Source organism: Gopherus evgoodei, unplaced genomic scaffold (genome assembly GCF_007399415.2).
Source record: "Gopherus evgoodei ecotype Sinaloan lineage unplaced genomic scaffold, rGopEvg1_v1.p scaffold_37_arrow_ctg1, whole genome shotgun sequence".
Lineage (NCBI taxonomy): Eukaryota > Metazoa > Chordata > Testudines > Testudinidae > Gopherus > Gopherus evgoodei.
In genome coordinates this window covers 111,542-124,013 of record NW_022060049.1, presented here as the reverse complement: position 1 = coordinate 124,013, position 12,472 = coordinate 111,542, and the positions used below count along the sequence as shown (strand labels likewise).

Below are 12,472 nucleotides of genomic sequence, written 5' to 3'. Positions count from 1 at the left end.
CTTGCCCCTACCCCAGCCTGCCCTTGCTTCAAGAGCACCACCCACAGCGTGGCAGCTGAGGGACTGGGATGGGCTGTTTCCTGCAGGGAGAGATGGCACCCACCCTGCCCTAGTACCTGGGGGTATCTGCGCTTAATGTTGTTCAGGGTGCCCTCGGGCAGTTTGGCCAGCTCTGTGTCTCTCACAGCATGGACAGTGGTGGCTCGGGGCTGCCGGGTCAGGGCTTCCACCTAGATAAGAGCACAAAGGCCACATTAGAGACCGGGGAAGGGAGTCTTTTGCCCTCTCAGCCCAAGGGCTGCCTGGCATCACAGGGAGAGGCACCTGGAGAGGTACAGAACCCAGGCATCCTGGCTTTCTGTTCTAACCCACAAGCCCAGGGGTGGCCAAACTGTGGCTCTGGAGCCACATGCAGCTCTTCAGAAGTTAATATGTATCTCCTTGTATAGGCAACAACTCTGGGGCTGGAGCTACATTCCAGTGTGCCAGAGGGTGCTCACTGCTCAACTCCTGGCTCTGCCACAGGCACTGCCCCAACTCCACCCCTTCCCACCCCCTCCCCCTGAGCCTGCCATGCCCTTGCTCCTCCCTCCCCCCCCTCCCAGAGCCTCCTGCATGTCATGAAACAGCTAATTGGGAGGTGGGGGGAGGAAGGGGGAGGTGCTGATGGGCAGGGCTGCTGATGTGCGGGAGGCACTGGGAGCGGGAGTAGGGGACTGATGCAGGGCTGCTGACATATTCCTGTGGCTCTTTGGCAACGCACATTGGTAAATTCTGGCTCCTTCTTGGACTCAGGTTGGCCACCCTGCACTAGCCCTTCCCAAGCTGGGAAGAGAACTCAGGAGTCTTGATGCCCAGCCTCACCCTCCGCAGTTCAGCCAGGAGACTCCTCTGCCATTCTCCAATACTAGGCCAAGCCATGTCCCAGGAGCAGCCAGCAGTGTGAGAGCATAAGGGACAGTCGCTGGCTGGAGGTGGAGTGCCACTTACTAGCAGCAGAAGGTGATGATTTGCCCAGCACCCAAACCAGGAGGGTCTGGAAGCAGGGAATGGACACTGTACCCCCTGGCTGCACCCTTGGAGCAGCCTGACCTGAGCACCCATGACTTTCAGCTGCTCATCACCAAACAAGCCTAAGAGGGACCCACCTATCCATCCCACCCTGCTAGTGGGGCCCACCTACCACCCCAGTAGTGTCTGCAGAGACTGACCCCATCCCCTTGGTGGGAGAGCACAGAGCAGTGATAGGGTCTGGTCAGGAGCGGACACCCCCACCCAAGCAATGCCCTGGGAGGAAGCTCACCACTCCAATGAGGTCACCACGACCGTACTCCCCAACCAGCTCCTTCTTGCCATTGCCTTTCTGGATGACAGAGCGCAGGCGTCCATTCAGCACAATGTAGGTGCAGTCTGACTTGTCACCCTGCCTGGAGAGCACATGCAGTGAGCGGTGAGTCAGCCAACTGAGCCGATGTCTGCCCCAGGGACAGCACCTCCTACAGACCGGGCTGGGAGAGCGCCTGCAGTGAGCCAGCCAGCTGAGCCAGTGTCTGCCCCAGGAAGAGCGCCCTCTACCATCTGGGCTAGGAGAGTGGTGAGTCGGCCAGCTGAGCCAGTGTCTGCCTCAGGGAGAGCGCCCTCTACCATCTGGGCTAGGAGAGTGGTGAGTCGGCCAGCTGAGCCAGTGTCTGCCTCAGGGACAGCGCCCTCTACCATCTGGGCTAGGAGAGTGGTGAGTCGGCCAGCTGAGCCAGTGTCTGCCTCAGGGAGAGCGCCCTCTACCACCTGGGCTAGGAGAGTGGTGAGTCGGCCAGCTGAGCCAGTGTCTGCCTCAGGGACAGCGCCCTCTACCATCTGGGCTAGGAGAGTGGTGAGTAGGCCAGCTGAGCCAGTGTCTGCCTCAGGGAGAGCGCCCTCTACCACCTGGGCTAGGAGAGTGGTGAGTCGGCCAGCTGAGCCAGTGTCTGCCTCAGGGACAGCGCCCTCTACCATCTGGGCTAGGAGAGTGGTGAGTCGGCCAGCTGAGCCAGTGTCTGCCCCAGGGAGAGCACCTTCTAGCACCTGGGCTGGGAGAGCACATGCAACGAGCAGTGAGTCTGACAGCCCCAGCTGGCACCTGCCCTGGGCTGGGACGCCCCCATCCCCAGAGCACCCGGGCTGCTCTCAATCCGACACCTGCAGCAGGAAGGGGTTGAAGTCAGGTCAGTCCAAGTGAAAACCTGAGTCCCATGGAGGGGTCACAGGCACCTGGGCAGTTCTCACCTGGCCCCTCTGGAAACAGCATGGCTGCTGGCCTGGACAACACCCGCCCAGAGCTCTGGGATGCCTGAGTCATTTATGCTGCAGGAAGGGCATGGACAAGGCTGAAAGTAACACGGGTGCCCATTACCCTGGCACAGAAGGAGTTAAACACAGCAGGGAGAGTTGGTCCCAGCTGTACCCTGGGCTTGGCGGAGAAGCTGGGGTTCCCCAGCCAGGGTCTTCCAGCAGCCCCGCAGCACGGGCCTCACTCACCTGTACAAGGCCCGTCCGGCCTCCACTGCCATCCAGTCGATGGCAAAGTCCATCTGGCGCACGAATGGGGACATGCGTGCGGCCACAGTATGGGCGACACTCAGCACCACACTGGGCTGTTCCCGCATGATCCTGGGGAGAGAGCAGGCAGCTCGTCAGCGCACAGGTGGCCCTGTTGCTGCCAGTGTGCTGCTGACTGCAGCCACCCCATCCCTGAGTCACCCCACTTCCTCTGGAACAGAGCCAGCCAAGAAAACATGGCACCAGGACACATCACAGCTCAGCGCAGGAGAATTCAGGCCCGTGCAACAAGTGCACGATTGGAGGACTGGGATATGGGGCCTTTCCCCTCTAGGGAGCGGCAGCTCCCATCCAGCCCCAGGGCAGGGGATTGGTTGGTTTATGGGGATAGGGAATGGGATACGGTGCCTTTCCCCTCTAGAAGGCACTGGCCCAGGGCAGGGCCACCAGTCTAGATGGAAGTGGGGTGCGAGGTGGGCAGAGCCTGCCCACAGGATAAGAGAAAGGGGGACACCAACTCGTAGAAGTCCGACTTGGAGATCCTGAGGAAGGTGCAGTCACGGTTGGCCTTGATGGTGAAGATAAGAGGCTCCCCGGTCAGCACAGCCAGCTGGCCAACCATCTCGCCGGGCTGCGTCAGGAAGAGGCACACATCCTCCGCCTTGTCGATCATGCGCTGGTAGACATGCAGGCAGCCCCACAGCACAAAGTGAAGGCTGACGTCCTGTTGGAGGGGGAGTGGGGCGGAGGATAGAGAGGAATGTCAGCCCTAGAGCCAGGGGGAGGGGCAGGCCTGCCCCCAAGGTGCGCACCCACAGACAGGCTGCCAGGGAGACCTGAGGGACAGCCTACAGCTCCGGCTGAGCCTGAACTCTCAGGAGCACCCCATTAACGTCAGCAGAGCCACAGCCCAACATAAAATTCCACCCAACTCCATGGGAACCAACCCCTCCCCATATTCCCTAGTCCTAACTCCCAGCACCCTGGATATGCACCTGGCTCAGTGCGGGGTGGGGGCCTGCTGTCCCACCTGCCCAACAGCCATGCAGCACTGGGAAGAAGTCTCATCTGCCCCCTGGCGAGGGCGCTGCAATGGGCTAACAAGGTGCCGAGGGAAGGGGTGGGGTGCTTGGGGCAGGGCACTTGGGGGCAGCAGCCCTTGGATCCATTTGTTAGGAGCTGCAAAGAAGGCTTCAAAGCTGGCTGGAGAGAAGTGGCACTTTGAAGGGAAAAGCACCGCTTCTCTCCAGCCGCTGGCTGCGCGGCTGCCCCTGCTCCTCCTGAGTCCTCCGGCCACGCTGCGCAGAGCCACCTGCACACCCCCTGCACCAAACAGGAGCTCCGTCAGGTAAGTGCTCTGTACCTCCTGCCTGCCCCAGCCCTGAGCCTCCTCCCACACCCCCACCTTGAGCATCCTCCCACAACCTAACTCCCTCCCAGACTCTGCACCCCACCCTGAGCACCCTCCCAGACCCCGCCCCCACCCCGAGCACCCTCCTGCACCCTAACTCCCTCCCAGACCCTGCACCCCACCCTGAGCACCCTCCCAGACCCCACCCCAAGCACCCTCCTGCACCCTAACTTCCTCCCAGACCCCGCACCCCACCCTGAGCACCCTAACTCCCTCCCAGACCCCACACCCCACCCTGAACACCCTCCCACACCAACTCCCTCCCAGACCCTGCACCCCACCCCGAGCACCCTCTCGCACCCTAACTCCCTCCTAGACCCCGCACCCCACCCTGAGCACCCTCCTGCACCCTAACTCCTTCCCAGACCCCGCACCCCACCCCGAGCACCCTCTCACACCCCTAACTCCCTCCCAGACCCCACACTGAGCACCCTCCCGCACCCCCAGCCCTGAGCCCCAGGGGTAAGCCAAGGGCACCTCTCCACCACAGTACAGTATATAATGCCTTTTGTCTGCCCCCAGAACATTTCCTTGGAACCTAACCCCCCACATTTACATTAAATCTGATGGGAAAATTGGATTAGTTTAACATTGTTTTACTTAAAGTTGCATTTTTCAGGAACATAACTACAGTGTTAAGTGAGGAGTTACTGCACAATTGACCGGGGATAAGTGACTAGTCCGCTGGGTCAGGGAGTAACCTGAACGTTGCTGTAGTTCTTGGTGTAAGGGCCCATCTGTCACAAAGGCCAGTTTGCCTGGATGGCAAGCTAGACCCAGGTGCCCCAGGGCACTGTCTGTGACTTCACGGTAAGGCTGTTATGGTGCTTTAGGAGTTCATGCATGTTACGTGGTGAAATCTTTACAGAGCACATCGCCAGTTTGGAGTTTGTGCCCTGGTTTGTACAGTCTGCCCTGAGGTTGGCACACACCTTCATGAGCCACTCCAGGAAGCTTGGCAGCCCCATTGCCCTGGTCCTCACACAGCCATCAGCACCAGTGCAGAGTCGGTGAGGTGCCCCCACCCCAGCAGGCAGCACGTCCTGTCCACTCCACACTGGGGCTGCCGCAGGGCAGTGGGGACCAGGCCTCAGAGAGACAGTGGCAGCACCAGCTCAGAGCACCTGCTACCAGTGTTGCCCCGTGGCTGCTGGGCACTAGCACCCCTCTGGCACCCACCTGGTCCCCCTGGCGGGCGATGACTGTCCCAGCCTTGGCGTGGTGCAGCAGCACCCGGTTGTTGAGAAGGGAGGGGTCCTGTGGGGAGAGCAGCGGTGAGGGACCAGGCAGAGCACCCAGCAATGGGGGCGGAGGGGCTTGCAGGCAGGGCCATAGCAGTGCTGAGCCCTGCTGCACCAACTGGGACTGCACTGAGTTACCCTCCATGCTGGGGCCTCCCCTCCAGCCCTTCCTGCCCTGGCCTGACGGATTGGCCAGCCCCTCCCAGCACAGACAGGGCAGCTCAGCCCTACCCACCTGGGAGCCCAGTGTCCATCCCATCCTGGGCCACCCACTCCCCCTAGGGCCGAGAATCCAGGAACCAGATACTCCAGCCCAGCTCTTCCGCAGAGCCTGTGCACAGGAGCTGACCAGGGCCAAGCTGGGAGGCAGCAGCTGTGCAGCCCAGAGCAGGACTAGCCACAGCCTGGCTGACCTGTGGCTCTGGAGGAGGGAGAACCTACGGCATGAGGAGTCTCCCAGGCATGGCCTCCAGAGCCAGAATAACCCCAGACTCCCTAAGGGCAGCTGGAGCTCGCAGGCACAGCCCGGGGACTCACCCGGCCCCTTCCCCCACAATCCCCCAGGCACAGCCCACGGGGAACTGCCCAGCCCTGTCCTCTCATCTCCCAGGCAGACCCCAGGGAACCGCCCTGCGCTGATCACATCCTGGGAGTCCAACCTGCCCTGCCCCCCATGGCTGTGCCCCTCACTGCCCCTTCACCTCAATCTTCATAAGCTTCACCAGCTCCCGCTTGGCAGCCTCGAAGATGGCGCTGGTCTGGCGGCCCTGGTAAGGCCCAAAGGGGCAGGCACCGCCTGCCGAGTCGTCCTCGCAGTAGTTGTAGTGATAAGTACCGGGGGACTGCTCCTCCACCGTCACTGACCTGCGCTCCTTGGGCTCCTGGGAGACAGACTGCAGAGACGGGGGTGGACACTGCCACAGACTCTGGCTCTGCCCCCGGCCACTGCCCACACCCCAGAGGGCACCTCCCCATCCCTTGCAGTGACTCAGTTCTGTCTGGGCCTTTGCCACCTGCCAACCCTGCTTCAGCCCCCCTCCTGCCCCTCCTACTCTGTGCCCAGCTGCCAAACCCCCATGCTTCTATGCGGGCACACCCAGGCCGTTTCTGCTAGCCACAGAATTGCCAACCTGCTGCCTGACAGCCGGCTCTGCGCTGTCCTGGACAAGGGCGTGTGACAGAGCACAGGCCGGCCCCACCCCACAGCGGGCAGTGCGCCTGCACACCCCTTTGTGAGGAGCCTCTGCCCCACACTAGACCCCACTGGGAACCTTGTGCCTTTGGAGAGAGCAGCCCCAGCTCAGCAGCAGGATGGAGGGCATCCAGCACTGGCCCAGTCGGAGAGCTGTGTGCAGGGGACCTACCTGGGAGAAAGAGGCCATGGTGCCGGTGCTCTCCTCCTGCAGCGACACTGAGATCCTGCCACGCTCATAGGCCATGTCGAAGTCTGAGCGGGGACCCTTCTGGAGGCCTGTGCAGGAGAGAAGCCGGGGGCAGCGCTCACCGCAGTGCCAGGATGCCACCCCTCCCCACCGGTTGCCCAGCAAAGCCAGCAATACAGAGGTCTCTGTCCAGGCCAGGCTGCTCAGTGCCTTTGTCAACAAGAGTCCAGCTTAGCCCAGCACTTCCCCCTCAACCTTGCTTCACTACCATTCCCTAGGATGCCCATGTCCTGGAGGCACGTCTCTTACCCTCCGCCTGCCCCTGGTCCCTTGGCACCTGTGGCCTCTGGGCTCTCCCCAGTTGGTTCCAAACCCCAGAGTGCCCCGAGTCTCCTTCCTGCAGTCTAACTCCTCCCCAGCTCAATTGGGGAAGCAACCACCATTCCCATTGGCCAGGCAGCAACCCCACCCTGCAGCGGGGCAAGGCGGGTGCCAGGAGTTTCCCCACCATCGCCTGCTGCCCCAGGATCCCATCCCACACCTGGCCCCATCCTGGGGGAGTTCCACTCACCTGAGATATCAACTGGCATGGAGATGCAGCGGCTCAGCAGTGGCACTGAAGAGGGCTCCAGGGACCCCAGCTTGAGCTGATCAGCTGTGAGGGTGACACACACATCCCATTACTCTGGCACAGCGAGCACAAGGAGTCCAGAGTCTCCCCTGCCCTGGGTCAGACCCTGCAGCCAGGCCACCTCCAGGGGCAGGATTGGTGCCAAGAGTCACTCCATAGCTGTTGTGGCATATGGACGGTGTGGACCAGTTCCATGCAAGGGGAGTGCCAGGGACAGGCAGCACAGTGTGCCCCCTAACAAGCTTCCACCCCGCTCCCTGCAGCACAGCACCCCGTACTGAGCCCTTCGGCACCCATGACTTCTTCCACCCCTGTCCAGTCCACTTGCTCTGAGGGGGAGCACAGCTGCTGCGTTCCCCTTCCTGAGCCAGGGCAACCCTTACCCAGGTCCTTGGCGCTGGCATCTGGCTGCCTCCCAGAGCTCTCCTTATGGTCATCAATGGAGGAGATGCTGATGACACGCTTGTTGTGTCTGACAGGGCTGGTGCGCGAGGCATGGTTGGGCTGGGGGAAGAGTCGCAGCGGCTGCATCTCCTGCCACAGACACAGCTGGCATCAGCACCAGGCAAGGCTAGGCAGTGCCAGCCTGGGGACCAGCCACACCCACCACTCAAGACCAGTAGGGGCCATTCAGAGCATCTTGTTGGACCTCCCCCATCATGCAGGGGGCAACACCTCCCTCAGTGAGTCCTGCCCCCCCCCCAAAAGCAGAGCTGAGGGAGAGTGGGCAGGAAAGGGATGGGGGTGGGCACAGAGACGGCTTGGCTCCCCTCACTTGGCTGATGGCCCAGGGGGGAACATGCTCCATGCCAGCAGCCACATGGCTTGTGTGGGGGAGACCTGGGTCCACCGAGCCACAGAATGTGGGAGGGGCCAGATGTGCCACTGTAGACAAGGAGAGTGCAGAGCCCAGAGCGCCAAGTGCTGCCACCACACAACGGCCCCGCAAAGCTTGCTCTCGGGGTGCTGACTCCCTGGCAGCTGGGGCGCAGGGGGTCACAGTGCCGGCCCAGTGACCCATCTCAAAGTTGGTCTGGTTCCTCTGGCATCAGAGGACGGACCTGGCTGTTCCCAGAGGCCTTGGCCCACCCTGAGCCAGGTGCTCCACCCAGCAAGGCAGGGAACGCTGCTCCAGCAGCCAAGTCTGAGGGCAGAGCAGGGCTGTGCCGGGGGGAGGGACTGCTTGGGCAGAGAATTCTCCACTTCTCCAGAGCCACCAGGCCGAGTGTTAAGGCCTCTCGCTGTGAGTTAGTTAGCAGGGGGCACCCTGCCAAGCCCTGCTCCATCCCTGCTGCACCAGGATCCACCCCTTGCAGACACAGGGACTTTGCTCGGGGGGGGGGGAGGGGGGGTTCTAGCTCTTTCTGTCCCCTCCCCAGCTGGGTGCCAGCCTCCAGCCCCGCTAGTGGGACAAGGGTTTAGACACTGGCCCAAGTCTGGCCCTAACTGCCATGGGCAGGAGGAACCGGAGATGGGAAGGACGAAGGTTCTGGTGCAGGAAGCAGGACGCATCACTCCCATGGGAGGATCTCCAGGGCAGGGCCCATCACTCACGTGGCTGAAGAGTTCATTGGTCAGCCCCAGGTAGTTGTGCAGGGCCAGGAAGGTGACTCGCTGCAGACGCACCATGATGATCTGGAAGGGAAGGGGAGAGTCTGAGCGTGGGGGGCATGATGTGGGGGAGGGGAGGGCATCAGCATGTGGGACAGAGGCTGAGGCCGCACTCACCTGCACCACCCGCACCAGGCTCTCGGGGTACTTCTCAAAGACGGCAGAGAAGGCCTCGACCGGCAGCCGCAGCACTGTGGAATCCTCGCCTGCCCGTGCAGACACGGTCCGGTATGGCCGCTGGTGCCCCTGTGCGAGAACCAGGTGCCCATGGATCTCTGCACCAAGGCTGGGGTGCCCCCGCCTCCTCCTTTGGGTAGAGCAGCCTACCAGTGGGGGGCACTGCCAAGGACAGCCAGGGATCTGAGGGGCTACCGCATGGCATGAGGTCAAAAGGTCCAGGGAGTAGCCTACATCCACGTTCACCCGAGCCCAGCAGCCAGCCAAGGCTGAGACCCAGGGCCAGTGGAGGAAAGGTTAATCTCCTCTAGACTTCGTGTGGGGGAAGGTAGTAAGCACGGGGGAGGGTGATGGTGGCATATCACCACCTGGGACCCAGGCTGCAAACCCATCAAGCGATGGGGGGGTCAGGTGGGTTTACCACACACATCCCACAGGGCCTACCCAGATTTATCTTTTTGTTAGGGACCCAGGGTTAGGAGAGCAGGGGGTTGTGGATTGAGACTGAGGGGCATGAGCAAAATTGGGGGGGGGGCCCATGGCTGCCAATCACTCAATGAGCTGGACTATTCACTCCAGCACCAGAGGTGCGGGGGAGTGGGATGGGTGGGATGGGGCCAGCTGGCCAACAGGAGGTGGAGGGACAGGGCTGGTACCGTGATGACATCAAGAATGCTGAGCAGGCTGTGCACACTGTCCCCAGGGAACACCTCCTTCACCAGGGTCTCCTTCCCGTCCTGCAACACAGCAAAACTCTCCTTAGGGGCCCCCCCCATCACCCACCCTCGCCGTCCCTGCCACCAGAACTCACTTGGCACCAGGCTCTGTGGAGGCCTGCTTCATGAGCCCCTCCCTGGAAGGGAGGCAGCCCCAGGGGAGCCTCCATGCCTACAGCCACGGTGATCCCAAAGGGCAGGGCTGCTTGGCAGCTGGCCTCAGCCATTGTGTCCTGTATGCCCCTCTGCCCCAAGGTGTCCCCAGGTGCAGGGGACCACCCAGCCAAGGGGTGCAGAGCATTGGGGCCACAACCAGCCTCCCCAGCTGGCTTGAGGCAGGAGGGGTCGCTGGTGGCTGCTCGGCAGATAGGTGCATTCAGCAGATGGACACGACAGGGTGGGATGGCACAGGGCCCCCTCACCTGCTGGGTCAGGAAGAGCTCCAGCTTGCCATCCTGCACCACGTAGATGCTGCTGTCAGGCTGGCCAGGCCGGAAGACGTACTCGCCCTGTTGGAACTGCTGGAAGATCATGTGCTTACAGAGCTCCAGGAACAGCGGCTTTTCAAAATGGCCCAGCACCCTGCAAGGAAGGACAGGTCACAGCGGGCAGCAGGGGAGCAAAGCCTTCAACAACTCATGGCAGGGACTTGGGGCTCATGTCATGAGGGACCCTTGGGGCCCAGCCCATGCTCCTACATCACATGGGCCAGAGCACCTGCCCAGAGCCCAGCAGGCTAGGCGGGCTCTGTCAGTCATACCACCAGTCCCCATCTCAATGCATAGGGGAGTGGGAGCTGCCTCAGAGGGCCAACCCTCCAGTGACACTACCCTGCTCCAGGATCCCAGTGCCCACAAGCTGTCACCCCTAGGGACAGAGCTCTCTCCCTGATCCCAAACACAGCCACTTCTGGGGAAGAGTCTGTCTGATGCAATAGCTTCATGGCAACACAGCCGGGACTCAGCCAGGATTAACGTTGTGCTGGGTCCCAACACGAGTCCGCAAGGACCAGCACCCAGCACTTGCTCCTACCCTACAGAGGCTGCCTCCAGCTCCCCTGCCCTGGGGAGCACTAGCTCTGTATCAGCCAAGAGAGAAGGGTGCTCTCTACTGGAGAACCAAGGCCACCATTCCTGCTGCACCAGAGCATTCTTGGCAGCTCTCCCACCCATGGTCCGAATGGGCTGGAGCCTGCACAGCTTAGACCAGTGGTTCTCAACCTGTGGTCCGCAGACCCCTGGGGTCCATACACTATGCCTAAGGGGTCCACAAATGACAGGTTAAAAACAGACTGAACAGAATTCAGCTATATATACAGACAGATTTCCCAAGGGGTCTGCACTTCCATTCAAAATTTCCAGAGGGATCTGCAAATAAAGAAAGGTTGAGACCCACTGTACTAGATGATCTGACAGGCTCACACTGTGTCCAGGCCACTTGTCCAGGTTTTCCCAGGACCATGCTGGGAAATCAGTCAGACAGAGTGCTCCATTACACACAGCCACCTGGCCAGGTCGTGGTCACAGGATCATCCTGGCTCTCCTGGATTTTGTACCTCAGAGGTGCCCGCCCTAGCTCAAGCTTGCTTGCGGGGAGGGGGAAAAATGTGGCTGCAGCTGAGCCTGGGCTCTGGGCCCTGGTGCATGGGGGCACTCACCGGACGTTCTTCAGCATGTACAGCACCTCGGACGGCAAGTGGGAGTTGGCCACGTCAAACTCAGTCAGATCCGCTTCCAGCACTGAGGGCGGCGGCTCCTTCAGCTGCAGGATAGGCAGCTCCTTCTTGATGCGCAGGATCCTGGGCACAGGGACAGACAGGGTAGGGGATAGACAGGGCCAACCAGAGAGTTGCCTGCAGGGGCAGATTCCCCCACACACACCCAGGGCAGGAAAGAATCTGCATCATGCATCAAGGAGACAAGACTTCTTCCTGAGCCAAGGCCCTCCCTCATGCCAGGGGCCTGAGGCATAGGGCCTCACACAGGGAGCTGAGCAGCACCATGTCGCAGGCTGGTATGGTGCCAGTCAACTGCTCTGGGGGTGGGTTCTTCAGGCTGATGTCTAGGCTGGGGTGCAGCTGCTTTGCAGAGCAAGGAGAGGTCAGTCAGCGCTAATGGCTGGGAACATGGGTGCCTCCACTACTCCTCATGGCAGGGCTGGGCCAGTCCCAGTTGTCTCACACCACGGAGGGTGAGTGAACCCACTTACTTTTTGGCAATGTTCAACATCTTGAGTTTCTTCTTCATGCGGGGCCGGGAGGTGTTGGAGATGGTTGTGTCCACAAGGGAGGAGGTAGATTGGGACACCTGCAGAGACAGCCCAGGTAAGCCACCAGCCACTCCCGCAGACAGCACCCGCTGGAGCCAGCCATCTGGGTGACAAGATTTGGCGCTCAGCCAGCCATGTGCTGCCTGCAAGCAAGGCAGGAGACAAAGCAGGGAGCCCTGCCAGGACACCATGGCCCCTGGCATCATGTGCCTGGCTCTGTGCCCACAATGGGGAGTCCTCATGGAACCGGCCTACTCCTGCAGGTCACCCCACCTCCAGGGCCAGCCCTCCCAGCTCCTGGTGCCTGGTTCCCTGCCCCCCTGAATCCTCACAGGCAGTCAGATGATAGGCCTGGGCCAGAGGCCTTTGGAAAGCCCAGCCCCCTGCTGCCTCGCCCCAAGCTGCTCAGCAAGCAGCACAGTGGGGACCTGCTGGACAGGACTCTCAGTGCAGGTGATGGGGTCCTGTTCACATCTCTGGGATTAGTGACCCCACAAGAC

At 61.5% G+C, this 12,472-nt stretch overlaps 1 protein-coding gene across 15 annotated transcripts in view; it reads right to left on the bottom strand.

Annotated features, from left to right (window-relative positions):
- PNPLA6 (patatin like phospholipase domain containing 6) overlaps nt 1-12,472 on the bottom strand; it is a 72,573-nt gene that overhangs the window by 35,913 nt on the left and 24,188 nt on the right. For 14 of the 15 annotated variants that reach the window (XM_030545513.1, XM_030545499.1, XM_030545501.1 and 11 more), the window contains 15 exons: nt 11,913-12,010; nt 11,362-11,502; nt 10,127-10,286; nt 9,645-9,725; nt 8,929-9,057; nt 8,755-8,835; nt 7,584-7,734; nt 7,141-7,224; nt 6,552-6,658; nt 5,889-6,080; nt 5,126-5,203; nt 3,054-3,259; nt 2,515-2,646; nt 1,304-1,427; nt 117-230 (listed from right to left, as the gene is read on the bottom strand). In XM_030545513.1, coding sequence (XP_030401373.1) covers nt 117-230; nt 1,304-1,427; nt 2,515-2,646; nt 3,054-3,259; nt 5,126-5,203; nt 5,889-6,080; nt 6,552-6,658; nt 7,141-7,224; nt 7,584-7,734; nt 8,755-8,835; nt 8,929-9,057; nt 9,645-9,725; nt 10,127-10,286; nt 11,362-11,502; nt 11,913-12,010 — 1,878 coding nt within the window. The remainder of the gene's footprint in view (nt 1-116; nt 231-1,303; nt 1,428-2,514; nt 2,647-3,053; nt 3,260-5,125; nt 5,204-5,888; nt 6,081-6,551; nt 6,659-7,140; nt 7,225-7,583; nt 7,735-8,754; nt 8,836-8,928; nt 9,058-9,644; nt 9,726-10,126; nt 10,287-11,361; nt 11,503-11,912; nt 12,011-12,472) is intronic. The other variant, XM_030545505.1, reaches the window with a different exon arrangement.